General features: G+C 40.2%; 1 protein-coding gene across 1 annotated transcript in view; it reads right to left on the reverse strand.

Moving 5' to 3' along the window:
- The window catches only part of col7a1 (collagen, type VII, alpha 1), a 265,397-nt gene that overhangs the window by 14,847 nt on the left and 228,639 nt on the right, over nt 1-21,911 (reverse strand). Inside the window, exons 100-116 of the mRNA XM_061930639.2 lie at nt 21,822-21,881; nt 21,705-21,749; nt 13,590-13,625; nt 13,422-13,457; nt 13,108-13,164; nt 12,951-13,022; nt 10,187-10,258; nt 10,018-10,053; nt 9,846-9,926; nt 7,776-7,829; nt 7,654-7,707; nt 7,514-7,576; nt 7,290-7,352; nt 7,094-7,210; nt 6,574-6,651; nt 3,122-3,175; nt 2,917-2,965 (exon numbers count right to left, since the gene is read on the reverse strand). Coding sequence (XP_061786623.2) covers nt 2,917-2,965; nt 3,122-3,175; nt 6,574-6,651; nt 7,094-7,210; nt 7,290-7,352; nt 7,514-7,576; nt 7,654-7,707; nt 7,776-7,829; nt 9,846-9,926; nt 10,018-10,053; nt 10,187-10,258; nt 12,951-13,022; nt 13,108-13,164; nt 13,422-13,457; nt 13,590-13,625; nt 21,705-21,749; nt 21,822-21,881 — 1,027 coding nt within the window. The remainder of the gene's footprint in view (nt 1-2,916; nt 2,966-3,121; nt 3,176-6,573; nt 6,652-7,093; nt 7,211-7,289; nt 7,353-7,513; nt 7,577-7,653; nt 7,708-7,775; nt 7,830-9,845; nt 9,927-10,017; nt 10,054-10,186; nt 10,259-12,950; nt 13,023-13,107; nt 13,165-13,421; nt 13,458-13,589; nt 13,626-21,704; nt 21,750-21,821; nt 21,882-21,911) is intronic.

Consider the following 21,911-nt stretch of genomic DNA (forward strand, 5'->3'; position numbering starts at 1 on the left):
AACAAAACAAAAAAAGTTGTTTGTGCAGTTTTACGTCATTATTGGTAAGATTATTATATGCCATCAGGATTTATTGCAACACATTGTCCTATGCATGTATTTTCTGTTGAATTTTTAGTTCAAATGTAGCTGAGATAGGCTCCAGCGCCCCCCGCGACCCCAAAAGGGAATAAGCGGTAGAAAATGGATGGGATGGATGTGTTGTCATAAATGTGTAAATGTACTTTTGATGTCAAACGAGTTGACGAAGAGGTAAGACGTGTAGATAGTCGATACTCTATTTGTGTCTTCACCTACTTGCATATTGGAACGCATGAGAAAATGTAAAAGGTGTCCAATGGTAGAGCTGTTAATCTCTGGGCACCACACGATTCGAGTCGATACTCAATTCTCGATTCAAAACTAATCTTGATTAAAATCAATACTTTTTTAATATCACTGGGTGCCAGTTGCATGATGAACTACATTCCTCCATAAAATAAACAGCTCTGATAAATGTTTATATTACTTCAAAGAAAACTGTATCTGTTTAATACAATTCTACCCAAACAATTAATAAAGACAAATACAAATAAGGCAGCAATAGAAGTATCCTACACTAAATGAACAAATTAAAAAGACGGTTTGACAAAAAGAGGCTATCTTTGAATCTCAGTAAAACTAAAATAATGCTATTTGGTAACAGTAGAAGAGAAAGTCAAACACAAATACAAATAGAGGGAGTAGATATTGAAAGGGTAAAAGAAAACACATTTTTGGGTGTAAAAATAGATGATAAAATGAACTGGAAGTCTCATGTAATAAATATACAACATAAAGTAGCAAGAAAAACGTCAATAATGAATAAAGCAAAACATGTTCTAGATCAAAAATCACTTCATATTCTCTACTGCTCACTAGTGTTACCATATCTGAGTTATTGTGTAGAAATATGGGGAAACAACTACAAATATGCGCTTCATTCACTAACTAATAATACATAATGTTGGATATAGAGAACATACATACCCTTTATTCATGAAATCACAAATATTGAAATTCAACGATTTGGTGCATTTGCAAAAAGCTAAAATTATGTACAAAGCTAACTATAACCTGCTACCCAAGAATGTACAACAATTCTTCTCAACAAAAAAAGAGAAATATAACCTTAAAAGAAAATCTATTTTAAAACATTTGCATGCTCGTACAACATTTAAAACCTTTAGCATATCTGTCTGTGGTATTGAATTATGGAATGGATTAAGCAAAGAAATCAAACAAAGCACCAATATGATTCAGTTTAAGAGACTGTTCAAACTACAAGTGTTCACAAATTACACAGAACAATTATTATGATGAACATCTTGAATCCTTTTTTATTTTCGAGATAAAGATTGTATTTAATATGTGTTTACTTACTATGGTATGTTACTTATTTATTATTTATTTATTTCACTGTTCTGTTACAGAGAACAAGGAAGTGGAATAAAAATTGCTATGGTAGGAAAAGGGGTAAGATGTCTTCCTACTCCTTTTCGGACGTGCGGTAATGAAACAACTGGAAATATGTGATCAATTACATTGTATCATATGCACGTTCGAAATAAACTGAAACTGAACTGAACTGAACACTTCTCTTTTCTAAAGTAAATCTGTACAACAAATATTGGCATCTACATCATCTGAGTGGCTGGACAGGAGAGATTAAATAAATAAATAAATTAATTAATCAAATAAAAATAGTTTTATTTATTTTTTTGACTCGATTAAAAAACCAGTAATTATAGTCTGCAAATGATGTGTTGTTGTTGAGTGCCGGTGCTGTCTAGAGCTCGGCAGAGTAACCGTGTAATACTCTTCCATATCAGTAGGTGGCAGCCGGTAGCTAATTGCTTTGTAGATGTCGGAAACAGCGGGAGGCAGTGTGCAGGTAAAAAGGTGTCTAATGCTTAAACCAAAAATAAACAAAAGGTGAGTGCCCCTAAGAAAAGGCATTGAAGCTTAGGGAAGGCTATGCAGAACGAAACTAAAACTGAACTGGCTACAAAATAAACAAAAACAGAATGCTGGACGACAGCAAAGACTTACTGTGGAGCAAAGACGGTGTCCACAATGTACATCCAAACATGACATGACAATCAACAATGTCCCCACAAAGAAGGATAAAAACAACTGAAATATTCTTGATTGCGAAAACAAAGTAGATGCGGGAATAATCGCTCAAAGGAAGACATGAAACTGCTACAGGAAAATACCAAAAAAAGAGAAAAAGCCACCAAAATAGGAGCGCAAGATAAGAACTAAAACACTACTAAACACAGGAAAACAGCAAAAAACTAAAAATAAGTCAGGGCGTGATGTGACAGGTCCTGACAGTACACCTACTTTGAGACAAGAGTTATATTGCTGCATGGTTGGTTATGCTTTAGAGTCATATCCAACAATTGCGACAACAATTTTTTACTGTCAACCGAGTTTGTTTTTTAATGATTTCTGCTGGTGGTGTGCCTCCGCATTTTTTAAATGAAAAAAATGTGCCTTGGCTTAAAAAAGGTTGAAAAACACTGATCTACAGCTCATCATTGACTTGACATTGTTCCAATGACTTTCTGTGCTGCATGTGAGATGCAAATACACCACACACGGCCTGCCGGCTGTTAACGCAGCATATGCGCTACACTATATGACTCATGCTAAATCATGGACCGTCTGTCCGCCCGTGCTGCTCACTCACCTCCACACGCTGCGCATCAGACGGACGGTTCAGATGAAGAACAAGGGGGGTGGGGGGGAAGAGAAAAGGTCAGTTTTAGGAGCGGTGACACTGCTGTAGTTAAAACTTCTCTCATCAAAGGCGGCCGTCTTATCTGAAGTTCAACTTGAGGACAGCGCACTCATGAATTAGCAATAGCGGCGGCTGCACCAAAGACTCACCACAGTGCTGACTCATCTCGGAGCGGACATATTCTCTGACCTCATGCTCCTGAATTCCAAAGATGAAGGTTGGGGGGGGGGACACACTCAATAACAACAACAACAACAAAAACAAGGCCTTGGATTCGTATTTAGAGCATTATGTTAATGTCGTTTGGTGCCAATGTTTTGAGATTGCGCTTGGGGCAAGGGATCAAGCACTGACCGTCATGCCTGGCTCTCCTCTCTCTCCCTTGGCTCCATATGGGCCCATCTCCCCCTACAACCAGGACAGGTATGACATTACAACCCACAGAGATGCCTGCAGCACATGAATTCATTAGACACTCAACTCAATTCAAAGTCAAAGTGAAAGGTTAATTCAGCATAAAAGCCTCTTCACGTTTCCAAACAGAGCTGAAATAATATCATGGATTTGCTTCTAAACAGGATTAGAGCAGACAAATGTGGCACACACTGATATGAATCCCAAATCCACAAGGAAATGTCATAGGTGACAAGGAAACACTTCTCTTTTGTAGTTGCAGCTATTACACAAATTACTCGTACTCTACTTGCGCATTCGTATTTAATGATTTGGTTGGAAAATTACACAAAAAATACAAACATAGGTTTTTATCATCTTAAGAACATAGCCCAGTGGTTCTTAACCTGGGTTTGATCGAACCCTAGGGGTTCGGTGAGTTGGGCTCAGGGGTTCGGCGGAGGTCAAAACACACTCGACACATCGTGTAAATAAAAACTTCTCCCTATCGGCGTATTACGGATACGCCAACAGCAGAAGTCAGACTGATTTGCAGGTGTGTAATTTGTTGTGGGTTTATGCACTGTGTTGGTTTTGTTGTTTGAACAAGGTGATGTTCATGCACGGTTCATTTTGTGCACCAGTATAAAAACATGGTAACACTTTAGTATGGGGAACATATTCACCATTAATTAGTTGCTTATTAACATGCAAATTAGTAACATATTGGCTCTTAACTAGTCCTTATTAAGTACTTATTAATGCCTTATTTGGCATGGCCTTATTATAACCCTAACCCTCTAACCGTGGCCCTAACCCTCTAACCCAGTGGTTCTTAACCTTGTTGGAGGTACCGAACCCCACCAGTTTCATACGCGCATACACCGAACCCTTCTTTAGTGAAAAAAGAAAATCTTTTTTTTTTCAAATTCAAGACAAAGTTATATGTTGTTTTTTTTACTGGTGCACAAAATGAACCGTGCATAAACATCACCTTGTTCAAAGAACAAAACCAACACAGTGCATGAACTCACGACAAATTACACACCTGCAAATCAGATGGAAAATTAGAGGGAACATTATTTGGTGGTATCCATAATACGCCGATAGGGAGAAGTTTTTTATTTTTACGATGAGTCGGGTGTGTCTTGACCTCCGCGGTGGAGGCTCCGCCGAACCCCTGAGGCCGACTCACCGAACCCCTAGGGTTCGACCGAACCCAGGTTAAGAACCACTGCTCTAACCCTAACCCTAACCAAATAACTCTAAATTAAGTCTTTGTTACTTAGAATATGTTCCCCTAGTGTCCAAAAAACTCTAAATTAAGTCTTTGTTACTTAGAATATGTTCCCCATACTAAAGTGTTACCAAAAACATATAACTTTGTCTTGAATTTGAAAAAAAAAACCATTTTATTTTTCACTAAAGAAGGGTTCGGTGAATGCGCATATGAAACCGGTGGCGTTCGCTACCTCCAACAAGGTTAAGAACCATTGACATAGCCAGAGTCCGCCCCCGTTTCTCTCTCAGGCCAACACAGAGGTGCTAATGCATGCTTTTATTTCCCGTCGTTATGATTATTGTAATGCCCTGCTCTCTGGCCTTACCAAAAAGAGAAGCAGAACTCTACAATTATTACAAAACTCAGCTGCACGCGTGCTGACGAGGACCAGAGGGCGGGAGCACATTAGACCAGTTTTAAAGTCTCTGCATTGGCTCTCTGTCCGCTTCAGAGATGATTTTAAAGTTATATTATTAGTTTTCAAGTGTCTTAATGGCCTTGCGCCTTCGTATCTATCGGACCTGTTTTTACCGTACTCGCGGATCTTAAGATCCTCTGGCACTGGCCTTTTATCTTTATTATATACCATAAGGCGGCACCTAGCCACTATGGCCCCCACCTGTGGAACAGCCTGCCAGAGAGCCTAAGGACTGCAGAGACTGTTGAAATTAATTTAAAAAAGGCTAAAGACACCTTTTCGGTTTAGGTTTTTTTACTGGTCATGTTAAACTCTTTTGTTTTTTATTATTTTATTGTGTTGTTTTTTAATCTTAATTATTAATATTACTACTATTATTTTCTCAATCTCACGTTTTCATCATCTTATTAATGTATTATTTGTTTTATTTATATTTCATTTCACATATATGTGTGTGTATATTATATTATGAACCACTTATTATATTATTACACTTTAAATCAGTGGTCCCCAACCTTTTGGTAACTGCGGACCGGTCAACGCTTGAAAATTTGTCATAAAAAAATACAATCATGTGTGCTTACGGACTGTATCCCTGCAGACTGTATTGATCTGTATTGATATATAATGTAGGAACCAAAAACATTAATAACAGAAAGAAACAACCCTTTTGTGCGACTGAGTGTGAATAAATGGTAAATGGGGGAGGGAGGTTTTTTGGGTTGGTGCACTAATTGTAAGTGTAGCTTTTGTTTTTTATGTTGATTTAATAAAAAATAAAAAATAAATATATATACTGTTTATATATTTTTTAATTTCTTGTGCGGCCCGGTACCAATCGATCCACGGACCGGTACCGAGCCCCGGCCCGGTGGTTGGGGACCACTGCTTTAAATGGAGCAATAAAAATACCAATATAAATGGCACTATTGATAATGAATAATAACAATATTTATCTCTATTGTCAACAATACATAATTGCTTCAAATGCAACAATAACATATATGTAATGATAACTTGAATTACAAAAGAAAGCAGATATTTGGAGGGGAAGAAAGAAAAGCGAACTGTATTAACCTTGTAGATTGTTATAGTAACAATAGGTTAAGCTTTGTCAGTGTGCCGTGTTTTACCCAGTTTCCCCGAGGGGAAAAACGTTAATATATGTGTCTACATGCAAGAGGATCCCTGTTGGCCCAACTATGGACAGGACTCTCACATTATTAACTAGATCCACTCGACATCCATTGCACCATGTCGCCCAGGGGGGGTCCCCACATCTGCGGTCCCCTCCGAGGTTTGTCATTGTGACCATTGGGTTGAGTATTTTATTGCTCTGATGTGGGATCTGAGCCGAGAATGTCGTTGTGGCTTGTGCAGCCCTTGGAGACACTTGTGATTAAGGGCTATATAAATAAACATTGATTGATTGTTTGACTGATTGATATATATATAATTTTATACAGTTTTCTTTCTTGTTTGTTCTTTGGTTAAATTTTAAGCATAAAAAATACATTTAGCATGAACCCCCACATGTACGATCAACACACGTTTAAACTTTTATTTATTTTTTTTCATCATATGTCAGAATTGTGTTTTATTGCAATTGGTCTACGGTTTATCCTCCATCATTCCCTTTCTGCACTAATGGCTCTGGGCTCTTACGGGTTAAAATGTAATGTTTTCAAGGAGAGATAACAACATAACACAAACCGTCTCTCCACGCTCCCCTGGGATGCCGGCTGCACCACGTGGGCCCACCATGGCAGGACCAATAGGCCCTCTCTCGCCCTAAAACAGAAAACAGAAAAAAAAAGTCTCAATGATGATGCTTCATTATGTATAAGTGACGTAGATGCAAAGCATAGATAATTCTTCTCATACATAGTGTTAATACCTGTGCCCTTCCATTAACACATGCATACATGAATATTCTGCGTGTGTCATTGGGTTCAGCTGCAAACATCACATGTTCTTGTGCAGTATATACTGTCACTGTATAAAGTCCAATGTTATCTGCTTTAAAAAAAAAAAAAAGCTTCCGGCTTTGAAAGAAAGTGCAATCATCTGAGCGCTATCACTCTGCTGTCAAGAGCGTTTTATTTATGAGAGGAGACGAGCAGGTCAAAGTCAGGGACCACCGAGCTGTCAGTCACAGCTCACCTTTAGGAAGTGCACAGGTGACATAACTTTGTCTTACAGCGATCGCAATACATGCAGCTCCTCTCCTCACCTTCTGTCCTTGGAGTCCCTCGGGGCCTTTAGCACCACCTGGTCCCTGAGGGCCTGTGAGTCCAGGTGCCCCGTCCACTCCTCTGGGACCAGGAGGTCCAGGGACACCTGGCGGACCCTGCGTGGTTCACAGGCACAGTTAATTACGTACATCTTGTCGGGAGATTGAGCCACAACGTTTAAGTCGGTGCGCTCACCCTTTCGCCTTTGTCTCCCTGAGCGCCTTTGGCGCCCTCGACACCATCGATGCCGCGGTCCCCCTGAAAAACACAAATGAGCAGTGACGTCTCGTTAATGTCTTTATTCATGCTTAAACGATACACATGCCGCCAGCTAGGTGGCAGCAGTGCTCTGATAATCAACCCAGTAGGAGACGTACACAGTGTCCTCAAAATAGTCAAATAGTTATCAAAAAACGCACCTTAGGGCCGATTAGACCTTCTTTTCCTGGGATGCCGTGGGCTCCAGTTGGGCCGACGTCTCCCTAAAAACCAGACAGAATACATTTTGGGTGATAACGCCAGCAGGGTAAGACAATGCAAGCTTTTCTATTTTCCTGACCTGTTCACCTTTTCTTCCAGTTAGACCTGGTCGCCCATGAGAACCACCCAGCCCCTGAATGGAAAAAAACATTCAAACAAAGTTATTCACTTCTTTTTGCACCTCTGTTTTCTTCTTCGAACCTTCTCTCCTTTGGGTCCATCGCCTCCACAAAGCCCCTTGAGTCCACGGTCGCCCTGGAAACGCACACAAGTTGGTCATTGCGAGAGACACACATGGAGAAGAGTGTGAGTAACAAAAGGGATAAGAAAAAAAAATGCAGCACTCAGGCGTGACAAAGAGTCCATCCGCAGACCATCATTTTTTTTTGCGTCCAGGCGGATGTATTTCCACACAGTGCACGACAAATGGACACAAACATGGCTATTGAGAGGGCAGTTAGGAATAAAAGGGAGCTAAAAAGAGCTCAAAAGAGCAGCGGGAGACAGAAATACATACTGTAGAACAAAAGCACTCATAATGGTGCACTTTATCTCTTAATTACAGTACCTTTATATATACACACAATGTGTTAGGTTTACGTACTTTACTCCTCATTTAGAACACATCATTTTATTGCCTCGTTCAGAAGTATTTAACATTAAAGCTGGTTGTCTGACCCTCTGCATTGTTTTACATCTGACTACTAAAAATCAATAGGTATAAAGTAAATTAAATAGAAACATAAAACATTATATGAAATATCTAATTGTTTATTAATTATTTAAAAGTGTGGAAAAAAATAAACAGTAGGTATAAATTGTTACTCGCGATATAATAACTCAGTTTATTTATTTATTCACGATGAAACCTATTACTATAGAGGTTTTCTGTGCTAAAATAAATGAGAACATTTTTTTATTTTTTTTTCAGAAAAATATTAAATATTTTAGTGAATGTTTCATTGGTTAATTAAATTGTAAATCCAAAGCGAAATAATTATTAATTCTATTTAGGAATGATTGCTTTATGAGCAAATGACTGATATACTGCAGTGCAATTATTACTACAGGCTATTTGTACTCCTGCTTTCTATTTTAATTATTATTAATTACAAATATTATTCTCTCAAAGTTATGTTTTCATTAACTTATTAATGTATTATTTATGTTTTATTTCTACATATATTTGATCTTTTTTTTAGATAGCATTGATTTTAGTTATTCTCCAGTGTGCCTCAAAGGTAGTGCTTTTCCTCAAATCCTTTGTTTTTGTTTTGTTATTGTCAATAGTGCTGAGTGTGTGTTTTCTTCTCTTTTTTTGTGTACAGCACTTTGAGTTTGCCACTTGCCTGTGTATGAAAAGTGTTATATAAATAAAGTAAAAATTAGAAGCTACTAACGTTTAAAATGGATGTCGTTGTGGCTTGTGCAGCCCTTTAAGACACTCGTGATTTAGGGCTACATAAATAGACTTTGATTGATTGATTGATTACAATTGTTTTAATTCATAAATACTATCCGTCATCAACTGTCCGTGTACTTGTCCTATTTTTATGACTCATGTATTTAATGTCAAATTGTACATGTCGTATTTGCTGATGTTGCTCTATTGTTGTTGTTGTTGTTATTGTTGTGTTTGCTGTTGTTGTTTTTGTCTCTCTGTCTATCCCCCTCTTGTCCCCGCAATTTCCCCCTCTGTCTTCCTTTTTTTCTCTTTCTATCCCCTCCTGCTCCGGCCCGGCTGCACCAAATGATAATATAAATACATTTAATAAAGTCAAATACAAATAAGGCAACAAGAGAAGTATCCTACACTTCTCTTTTGTAAAGTAAATCTGAACAGACGATATGGGCATCTACATCAACTTTATGATTTGCCTGAGAAGCTGGACAGGACAAAAAAAAAAAAAAAAAAAAAAAAAAAAAAGTCAAATAAATGTATTGCATGACACAACTACTACTACAGCAAGTTTTTTGGATGACTAAAGACAAAAAAAGCAGTAAAAGTCCCTCCAAATATACTTAATTAAAAAAAAATGTATATACAATTTTAAATCACTATAATTATAATTTCAATGGAATAACTGCCATGCCTGACCAAAATGCAGTTTGGTGTAACTTTGTTGTAACCTGATGTCCATTCTGCTATGGAATGAATGTAAACAAAAAAACAATCATTTGTGGACGGACGCATTGTTTATATTCTATCAACGTTTTGCCACAATGCAGACGTTTTACGGTTGAAACCACACAGAAGCTCAGTCAAAGCACCTTCATTCCTCTCATTCCGACAATGCCGATCTCTCCTTTGTTCCCCTTGAGACCTGTCAGCCCGTCTTTTCCTGGCAAACCCTGGAAGAAGCGGTAAAGACGCAGAAGTCAATAGGTCATGCCAAACAGACAGTAAAGAATCAGAAGTGAGTGCGGAGGTTAGGAAACACACCGGTTCACCAGACATGCCGGCCTGACCTTCTTCTCCCTGCAGAGAGAAGACACAATTACTGTAATTAGAGCAGTACAAATAAGTATCTGCACCAACTACTTATTTGACTTTGCTATTAATTGCAATACAGATGTAATTATAATCATCAACCAAGCACAGCGTTGCTTGCCTTCTGCCCACCAGGACCACGAGCACCAGGGAAGCCAGTGGATCCTTTGTCCCCCGGCTCTCCTCTCAGACCCTGATACAATACAAAGCAACAGATAAAGGTCAGGTGAAATAATACACCAAATACAACGCAATTTTTGTGTAATGTATACATTTGGGCGCACTACACCATGAAAAAACTGATTTTGCCTTCGACATAACAGGAGTTTGCCAAGTATGTTTTAAAACTTGATTTTTCTTAAACTGCTGCATCCCCGCTAAATCAGAATTATTTTTTATTGCGGTTGCAATCGTCAGTGAGGGTTCACAAACTAGGATTTGGTGCTACATGAAACATTAACTAGCAAAAATAAACCATGAAGAAAATTAAAAAGACATACAAGTCTCCTGATGCCCAATTTTAATAGGTGATATTAAGTAATTTTATATTTATTAAAGGTGTTCAAACACAAATGCTTTACTTCCAATACGAGTATTGGGTATTTGCCGACGCTGACACTGATCCAGTACAATATCAGCACAACTCAACCAATCTTTAATGTTTTGTAGTGTGGAATGGTAGAAAAAGCCTGATCAAGTGAAATTAGTCAAACAGGGAACAGTGGTAGGTATGAAAACACAAAACTGTTCATTGTCAACAGTCTGGAATAGAATTATGCTGTCTTTAAGTTGAAGTGGAGTGGTAATTGTTTTTTGGGCCATAGTTTGGGGACCCCTGCACTAGGGCCAATTTAGTGTTGCCAATCGACCTAGTTTTTTGTGTACATTTGCATGTTATTTCAAAATGTTTACTTCCATATATGGTTGTAAAATATTGTGTTTAACTTTTCTGTTTTTTTTTGCTATGCAGAATAATCAAGGAGGACATGGACGGGGACAAGGCAATTTAAAGGACAACAGACCAAAAATAAATGACACAAAACATGTGTATACCAGTTTGGATAGTCATTTAAAAACAAAGTATTTTATACAAAAAATATAAATTAATAAACTTCAAACTGTGCTGAAACTTCAGTTGTTGCCATTCATCTCGCAAATAATTATATGATAATAATATTATGCTATCCCAAGTGATATACCACCCAATATTTACCATTACTGGCAATAATGCAACCAATCTGACAAGAGTAGAAAAGTACATCAATTGTGAAACACATATTAATAAAGAACTGATAAACAGGATTGTGGGGTGTTGCTGTATGAATAGAGCGTGAGGACATTACAGTATCTGGATTGTCTGCGTGGTTTTAAAGGTACATGTCCCACTACAACAAGCATTCACAAGCATTAAAATGAATCCACCGTTAACTAATAATTAGGAATAACAGCTTTGAAACGCTTGTCAACACGAGGCATACCTTCATGACCAGTGTTGGGCAGTAGCTCGTTACATGTAGCGAAGCTACGTAGTTTAACTACATTTCCCAGTAGCGTGGAAGTGGCTTTGCTACTGCGAGTTTGAGTTTGAATTTATTTCGAACATACATGCATACAACATGATACATCACAATTTCCAGTTTTTCTATTCAACATTTTGGAAAAGGAGTAGGAAGAAGCAGAGCTGATTTAATCCTACCCCTTTTCCTTTACAGAGCAGTTGCTAAAACTTTTGTTCACTTCCTGTTCTTAATTTATTCACAATATACTCCATAAGTAATAACAATAAAAATAAATAAATAAATAATAATTGGTGAAGTAAGTTATATTTCATATGGTGAGATGAGTAAGATTATCTGGAAAATGAATGGATGGATGAGATAAATTCAGAATGTTTATCATGGTTCTTCTTCTTTGTACTTTGTAAACACTTTAGGTTTGAAGAGTTTTTTTAAGTGGATCATATTAATACATTGTTTGATTCTTTCTCCATCAGTGTGAGTGTGTGTGTGAATGGGTGAATGTGGAAATAGTGTCAAAGCGCTTTGAGTTCCTTAAAAAAAAAAGGTAGAAAAGCGCTATACAAGTACAACCCACTTACCATTTTGCTTAATCCATTCCATAATTTAATTCCACATACTGATATACTGAAGGTCTTAAGTGTTGTACGTGCATACAAATGTTTTAAATTACATTTTTCGCTAAGATTATATTTGTCCTTTTTTGTTGAGAAGAATTGTTGTATACTCTTGGGTCGCAGATTATAGTTTGCTTTGTGTATAATTTTAGCTGTTTGCAAATTCACTGTCAGTATTTTTGATTCAATGAATTAAGGGTTTGTATGTTCTCTATGTCCAATATTATGTATTATTGTAACTTATCTTTTTTGTAACACCGTTAATGAAGTGTACTTTTGTAGTTATTTCCCCATATAACTCAGATATGGTAACACTCGCGAGCATTAGAGAGTAGCGATGTTTGTAGCTTAACTATTATTAAATCCATGTAGCTGGTAGCTTAGCTACAAAGCTACAAAAGAAGAGAGAGGGAGAGGAGAAAGAGAAAAGAAAGAGAGAAATGGACAATAAAAACATCTCTTTAGAAATACAACAGTAGTGGGAGATGTGCCGTGTTTCACTAAAGAGCACATAATTAAGCTTAGCATATAATTCATGCATATTTACTGAATATTGGACATAAAAGTAAATAAATGCCCAGAGACGTGCATCGCAAGTGGCAATATACCTGTACACTATTGTGAGAGTAGCAAAAAAAAAAAAGCACTCAATCAGAGGAAATGCATGTTGTTTTTAGAAGGCTACCACTTGAGGGTGAATTATCTAAAAGGAAATCTATCATGCGGTTGTATTATGGAAGAAAACTCATACCTGCTGTCCTGGTGGACCCTCTTGACCCTTTGTTCCTTTTTCTCCTTGCACACCTTTGGGTCCTCTGTCACCCTAAAATGAAAGGAATGTGCAGGCTTCGATTTTTCAAAAACAAACTATTTTGCCAATGATGAGACATATTGGGTAATTTACTGACTTGTTCTCCTCCGCTGCCCTTTTCTCCAGGAGGTCCGCCCACCAGCATAGTGTCGCCCTGTGAGGGACAATATTGCAGTGAATGTATAGCTAAGACAAGATATTAGTAAATTGTGGACTCTACTAACGTACTCGCAGTCTAAATGTCCTGAAGCAGACTTGAATGTCGCAGTCTGTCTTATGTCCTCACATGCTCCCTCATTTGTATTTCTTATATTTTACAAACTGTCTGTTTGTTTAGTATTTTGTATTATGTACATGAATCACCAGCGGCTGCTTTGGTGGCGCATATTTGATAACAACATGCACACGCACCTTCTCTCCTTTGTCTCCTTGAAGGCCTCCATCTCCCTGAAAACAAACAACAAAAAGAGCAAAACATTTCATCCCTGGAACGTGAATGGGTTTGGAATTGACATGAGCAGAATGCTTATGGGATGATGCTAGGAACAAATGGGAAAAAAGACTGCGATTGGTATTCACCTTCTCTCCCCGAGCGCCACGCAGTCCTGGTAGACCCTGATGGACGGCCGCAGAAACACACAATTAGACAGAGCTCCACAATGGGGAAACCGCAACGGTAATGGTAATGCTTTTTTACTTCCTTTCAACATGTTCGAAAAGGAGCAGGAAGAAGCAGACTTTATTTAATTACACGCCTTCTCTGTCTTTGAGCTATTACAGCTACAGGCGGTCCTCGTGTTACGACATGTCGTGTCCATAACTTTCACCAACGCTATTCCATAAATTATTATCGTAAAGAAAGACAAAGAGAACGAGTAACGTGGCATGGCAGAAGAAGACCTATGTGGAACAAGACCATGGCGAAAGAACACCTAGGCGGAAGAAAACCTAGGAGAAGAAAACCTAGAAGAAGAAAACCTAGGCGAAAGAAGACCTATGCAAAAGTAGACCTAGGCGAAAGAACACATAGGGTAAAGGACACCGAGGCGAAAAAACAGCCAGGCGAAAGAACACTCAGGCGAAAGAGGACCTATGCGAAAGAACACCTAGGCGGAAAAACACAGAGACGAAAGAAGACCCAGGCGAAAAGAACACCTGGGCGGAAGAACAGCAAGGTGGTAGAAGACCTAGGCAAAAGGACACCAAGGCGAAAGAACACCCAGACAAAAGAACACCTAAGCGGTAGAAAACTGAGTAGAAGAAAACACAGGCAAAAGAAAACATAGGCGAAAGAAGACCTAAGCAAAAGTATACCTAGGTGAAAGAACACCCAGGCAAAAGAGGGTCGGGGGCAAAGAACACCTATTTGCAGATAAACATCTAGAAGAAGACATGGGCGAAAGAAGACCAAGGTGGAAGGACATCCACGCGAAAGAAGAGCTGGGTGGAAGAAGACCTAGGTGAAAGAGCACCCATGCGGATGAACACACACGCGGAAGAAGACCAAGGCGAAAGAACACCTAAGGGAAAGAACATCCAGGTGGAAGAAGACCTCGGCGGAAGAAGACCTCGGCGGAGAACACCCATGCGGAAGAACACCCAGGCGTAGGAAGACCAAGACCAAAGAACACCTATGTGAAAAAAACACCTCGGTGAAAGAACACCTAGGTGATAGAATACCTAAACAAAAAGTCACTTAAGTGAAAGAACACTTAGGCGAAAGAACACCAAGGAGAAGGAAATCTAAGTGAAAGAAGCCTAAGCAAAAGTAGACTTAAACAAAAGAACACTTAGGGGAAAGAACACCCCAGCAAAAAAACAGCCAGACGAAAGAGGACCTATGCGAAAGAACACCAAGGCGGAGAAACACCAAGACGAAAGAAGACCCAGGCATAAAGAAGATCGAGGTGGAAGAACAGCTATGTGGTAGAAGACCTAGGCGGAAGACAATCTAAGCAAAAGTTAGTGTGTGTGTGACTATCATTGGTATTTTTACTTTAACACCAAGGCGAAATAACACCCAGTCTAAAGAACACCTCAGCGGTAGAAAACCGAGGAGAAAAAAACAATGGCAAAAGAAAATATAGGCGAAAGAAGACCTAAGCAAAAGTATACCGAGGTGAAAGAACACCCAGGCAAAATAACATACAGGCGAAAGAGCACCGAGGCGAAAGAACACCTATTGGCGGATAAACATCTAGAAGAAGACATGGGCGAAAGTAGGCCAAGGTGAAAGAACACCCAGGCGGAAGGACACCCACGTGGAAGAAGACCTAGGCAGAAGAAGACCTTGGTGAAAGAACACCCAAGCGGAAGAACACACACGTGGAAGAAGACCTCGGCAAAAGAACACCAAGGTGAAAGAACACCAAGGCGAAAGAACACCTAAGCGGTAGAAAACCTAGGAGGCATCGGACACTCGCTAGCACATCGGACACTCGCTAGCAAGCCGAAGCCAGACCAGAGACCGAGGCCCGTTCTGATACGGCTACACAAGTACCAGGTGAAGGAGAGAATTATCCGCGAGGCCAGGGCCAGGAGAGGCAAGCTACAATACCGAGGGTACCCCGTCGCCATCTACGAGGACTACGCGCCTGAAGTGGTGGAACAACGCCAAAAATACCGCGATGTGATGTCGGAGCTCTACCAAATGGGCCTACGACCAGCATGATTGTTCCCGGCCAGACTTGTCATAGTAACGAAGGATGGTGGTAAGAAGAGATTCGGATCGGTTATAGAGGCCAAGGACTTCTTGACATCAATCCGCACACAAGATACCTGACGGGTTTGGACGACTTTTTACCCCTACAAAACGGCTGTACTTGACAACAATTTGCACCTTGACTGTGCAGTCCCTGGAATAAAAACTGTAAGTTCAACTTTTCTAGAGGCCTGATTTATGACAACTTTGCATTCATTGTGGACACTGTGGGCCTTCGTTTGTTTTGCTGTTCTATGCACTAACCACCACTTTAGATGTGTGCTCATAATAGGAAGCAATGTTTGAGTGTTGCAATTTACACACTGGCTAACACATCATTTTCCAACATGGATGGTCGTGACGTAACACATTTTGATTATGCATCCTATTTTTTTTTTTTTAATTTGATCTAGTCATTCGTATGTACGTTATGAGGCACTCCTTGGTCCAAAATACATCACTAAAGCTATTGATGCACTGTACATTTTGGTGTTGAGCAAACGCTGTTTTATGCCTTGTTTGTTTATTTCAACTTAATATTTCCTATATTACTATACACTCAGGTTGGGATACGTCTCGCGAATGTAGGCTCACTTTAAATTCTTATTTTGCTTTATGGAGTTCATTACTGTTACTGTAAGGGAGGAGACTCCGGAAGTTAGCATTAGTCAAGTTAGGCTAAGTAAGAGCGAGAGAGCTCAGATAAGGTTCTTATTTAGGGTGGGTAGTAAGGTTAATTGTATTCTAATTTGTTGGGGTTTGTTGAAATGTGTCTTTATGTCATTACTAGTTTTTTATTTAGTTTTATTTTTTATTATTCTTTCTTTTTTTCTTACCTGGGTGTTTTGTACCACTTTGTTATTTTTATTTTTTGCTGCTATACCTTCCCTCTCTCCCTCCCGTCCCTCCCCGTGGGGTCTAAGGCGTGTCAGACAGATTTACTGTTGGGGTCTAGTGGATGGCGGACGCTGGTAGGATGACGAGTGACGGAGTGCGTATCATCTCTTGGAACACCAAAGGCATGAACAACGCCGTCAAAATTGGTAAGGTCTTAACTCGTCTGCAGCATCTTAAAGGGGACATTATATTTCTGCAAGAAACACACCTGAAGACATCAGAAAATCTCCGTATTAAGAGGTCTTGGATGAGCCATTTATTCCATTCCAAATTTTCTGCTAGGGGTTCGGCCATAATTATCCATAAGCGTGTTATGTTTGAGCCAGCAGACGTTATAGAAGATAAAGAGGGTCGCTATGTTGTGGTTTCGGGCATGTTACAGAATACACCGGTAATTTTAGTCTCTGTGTATGCACCTAACTGGGATGACGACACTTTTTTCACAAGACTTTTTGCTAGGATCCCCAACGTTGACAACCATCGCATAATCGTAGGCGGGGATTTTAACTTAGTCCAGGATGCGATTCTTGATCGATCCTCCCATACCCGAAATACACTATCCAAAGCAGCAGAGGCTGTGTCAACTTATGCAAACCAAGTGGGACTTTCGGATCCCTGGAGATTCAGGAACCCACATGGGAAGGCATTTTCATTTTTCTCGCACGTTCACCATTCGTTTTACCGTATTGATTTCTTTTTAATAGATAACAATCTCTTGCATTGTATTAATGCATGCGACTACCACCCGATAGCCGTCTCTGACCACGCGCCAATCTCAGTCGACATTAAATTTCCGCAAGGTGTAACCGGCCGCACAATGTGGAGGTTCAGCTCACACTTGCTCTCAGACATTAAGTTCAAAGATTTTATTGAAACAGAAATTCGTACCTATATTGAGTTTAATGACACCCCTGATATCGGAAACAGCACTTTGTGGGAAGCACTTAAGGCTACTATCCGAGGACAGGTGATATCTTATATTTCCAGGATGAGGAGGACTGAGAGGGCTAGGTTGACGGAAATTGCTAAAGAACTCCTCGACCTCGACAATGTATACGCTGTTTGTCCATCTCCAACCCTGTATCAATCAATCAATCAATCAATCTTTATTTATATAGCCCTAAATCACAAGTGTCTCAAAGGGCTGCACAAGCCACAACGACATCCTCGGTACAAAGCCCACATACGGGCAAGGAAAAACTCACCCCAGTGGGACGTCGATGTGAATGACTATGAGAAACCTTGGAGAGGACCGCAAAAAAACCGTATAAAAAGCGTATTCTGCTACATTCAGAACATGACCTGCTTATGACGCACATAGTAGAGAGACAACTGCGACAATCCAAACAATGCTTCTATGAACACGGAGACAAGGCCGGCCGACTTTTAGCTCAACGGGCCAGGGCTGCTTGCGCATCGCGGTCAATCCCCAAAATTAAACTACCCGATGGTAGTTATACTTCCGATCCAGTGGATATTAATAGGTGTTTTTCCGAATTTTACACTAAATTATACACTCCTGAATGCTCTCCTGTCTCCGCGATTTGCCCCAACCCCCTCGATTCATTAACATATCCTTGCATTGATATAAACATTGCCAGGGAGCTGGGTAGACCTATCTCCTCGTCAGAGATACAGGAGGCAATCCGATCTATGCAAAATGGAAAGTCGCCCGGCCCTGATGGCTTCACAGTTGAATTTTACAAGGCTTACTCATTATTGTTATCCCCCATTTTAGCAAGAATGTTTAATGATTCCTTCAACGCCGGCCGCTTACCAAGGACCTTGTCAGAGGCTTCCATTTCACTACTTCTTAAGAAAGACAGAGATGCTACCTCTTGTGGTAGCTACAGACCGATCTCACTTTTGAACGTGGACTGCAAGATTCTGGCGAAAGTTCTCTCTATACGTCTTCAAGCCGTGATGCCCTCAATAATTTCGGCTGATCAGACAGGTTTCACGCTGGGGAGGCATCCATTCTTCAATACCAGAAGATTGTTGAATATAGTTCTCTCTCCACCATCTGATACTCCGGAGGTTGTGGTGGCGCTGGATGCAGAGAAGGCGTTCGATAGGGTGGAGTGGGGCTACTTATTTTTTATTATGGAGAAATTTGGTTTTGATTCTAAATTTATTTCTTGGGTTAGAGTGCTGTACGAGACTCCACTTGCCTCCGTACATACTAACGGCATCCGTTCAGCGTACTTCCCTCTCCAGCGTGGGACCCGGCAGGAATGTCCACTTTCACCCTTGCTGTTTAATATAGCCATTGAACCGCTTGCTATTTGGCTTAAGAATTGGGAGGAATTTAAGGGTATCACTCGTTTCGGTCGGGTTCATAAGCTCTCCCTATATGCCGACGATCTTCTGTTGTTCGTTTCAGACCCCTCATCCTCGCTTCCCCATATACTATCGATTCTGGATCAGTTCGGTCGTTTGTCAGGGTACAAACTGAATATTCAGAAAAGCGAACTATTTTTTGTGAATAATTTGGCAAGGTCACTCCCACGCTCACAATTCCCCTTTAAGATCTCGGAGGAAGGATTTAAATATCTGGGTGTGTTCGTCTCGAATTCTCCCACAGAGCTGTTCCGTAAAAACTTTCAAGCACTGTTGGACAAATGTAGATCGGACTTGTCCAGGTGGGCTGCCCTCCCCCTATCCCTAGTTGGCCGCATTAACCTCATAAAAATGATTTTACTTCCGAAGTTTTTATATCTCTTTCAGCACATCCCTATATGTCTCAACAAATCATTTTTTGTTGGCCTTGATCAACAACTTCTTGCTTTCATTTGGCAAAACAGGCCAGCCCGCCTTGGGAAAGCCACTCTACAGCTCCCTAAGGCGGAGGGTGGTCTAGCACTTCCAAACTTTAGAAATTATTTCTGGGCCTGCAATATTAGTAAACTTCTGTACTGGGTCCATTGCGACTCCCCAGCCGCCTGTCCACCTTGGGCTCACATAGAGATGGCATCGTCTAATGGTTCCCTGCACGCGGTGATTTGCTCACAGCTACCATTATGTTCATTGGGGACCTCCCTAAACCCAGTTGTTAAAAATACCATTAAAATTTGGACTCAATTTAGGAAACATCACGGCTTGCACAAGGCTTCCAGCGGTGCTCCGATTTTGAACAATCCTGCCTTTCTCCCTGCCTGCTCTGATTCTGCGTTTCGAACTTGGTCGACTAACGGCCTTAAAATTCTCAATGACCTGTACCACGATGGAGTGTTCTCTTCCTTCGCTTCTCTGTCAACAAGATACAATCTGCCTAATACTCATTTCTTTCGATACCTCCAAACAAGGCATTTTATTAAAAAACAATTTCCTCATTTTCCCAACCGCCCCCCAGAAGCAGAAATTGATCGGTTTCTCTCCTTTGACTCTGACCAACGACGTTTAATATCTGTCATATATAATGAAATCGGCCTTCTGAATCCACTTAATACTTCACCTGTCAGAGAATCATGGGAGCATGACCTTGGAGCACCTATACCTGACGGGAGGTGGAGAGAGGCTTTGAGGCTGGTACATTCATCGTCCATATGCGCTAGGCATGGCCTAATACAATGTAAGGTATTACATAAAGCACATTTCACCAATGCTAGACTGGCTAAAATATACCCCAACCACAGCGACACTTGTAACCGCTGTAGGCAATCCCCAGCTGACCATTTGCATATGTTCTGGACGTGCCCAAAACTCTCAAGTTTTTGGTCGGCTATTTTCGACACTGTTGGGCAGGCCCTCGATAGAACAATAACACCCAGCCCGCTGACTGCCCTTTTTGGCGTTCCCCAGGTGGACGGTTTACCTGCAACCGCTCGTCATGTCATTGCGTTAACGACTCTGCTGGCTAGGCGTACAATTCTTTTTAAATGGAAGCTTGCGTCTCCGCCGAGCCATAACAGTTGGATACAAGATGTCTTGTGGTGTCTCCAGTTAGAGAAGCTTCGGTTCTCTCAGAAAGGATCTGTGTCATCTTTCCATAAAACTTGGGGCCCCCTCCTAGACCTTATTAGAGACAAGCTTGACATCACCCCAAGCGATTCGAGTAACACAACTTAGACAGAGCTGACCGCTGAAGCCCCCCCCCCCCCGACCCTCACTCCCTGTGTTTATTTACTTTTACGTTATATTATTATTATTATTTTTATTTTTTTGCACATCTTATGTAGTATTTATTTATTTATTTACCTTATTTATTTTTTGTTTATCTTTAATATATTTGTTTGATTGAATCTAAGTTTGCATATATTCATGTGTGTCTATATTTGTTGTGGGCACTAGGTGACAATTACCTTGGGAATTAAAGTGGGTGGGTACTGTAAGGGGTAGGGTTTACTATGTTACATATTGTAAAATGTGCAGATGCCTCAACTTGCTGTTGCCATGATCCATCATACTGTACTGTCTGCAAAATTCAATAAAAATATTTGAAAAAAAGAAAACCTAGGAGAAGAAAACATAGGCGAAAGAAGACCGAAGCAAATGTATACCCAGGTGAAAGAACACCCAGGCGGAAGGACACCTACAAAAAAGAAGACCTAGGCGGAAGAAGACCTAGGCGGAAGAAGACCTTGGCGGAAGAAGACCTAGGTGAAAGAACACCCAGGCGGAAAACACACACGTGGAAGAAGACAAAGGCAAAAGAATACCAAGGCGAAAAAACACCTAAGCAAAAGAACACCCAGGCGTAGGAAGACCTAGACCAAAGAACACCTATCTGAAAAAAACACCTCGGTGAAAGAACACCTTGGCGTAAGAATACCTAGGTGATAGAATACCTAGGCACATTAAAAATGTTAACTTTTTCTATACTCGCCTACTTTACTAAATAGTAAACTGAAGGTTGCTATATAAGTAATTCTTGCACACACTCACAATTTATAACTTATGAGTGAGACCAGACAGATAGCTTTTACTCTGCAGGTTGATACAGGATGATACAGCACTGCAAGTTAAAGCTAATATATAACAATTAACTGTGATCCCTAACACCAACGTAAAGCGGCACTGTAAATACATCACATCACCACCTTAAAAGCTGTGATTGTCATTTCCCTACATGATTATGAACAGAAACTGATACTTACTGTTAGCCCCCGCTCCCCATCCGATCCAGGACGACCCTCCTCGCCCTAAAACATGACCGACAAATCAAATGAGTGTGCCGCTGTGAAGTCATTTTTAGTTTACATCGCAGAGCTTACTCTGACTCCTGACTCTCCCCTCTCTCCTCTTGGTCCTGTGACACCGAGTCCTGTCTCGCCCTGGTCAAATAAATAATTTTCTTAGAAAAC

This window comes from Nerophis lumbriciformis, linkage group LG03, assembly GCF_033978685.3.
Source record: "Nerophis lumbriciformis linkage group LG03, RoL_Nlum_v2.1, whole genome shotgun sequence".
Lineage (NCBI taxonomy): Eukaryota > Metazoa > Chordata > Actinopteri > Syngnathiformes > Syngnathidae > Nerophis > Nerophis lumbriciformis.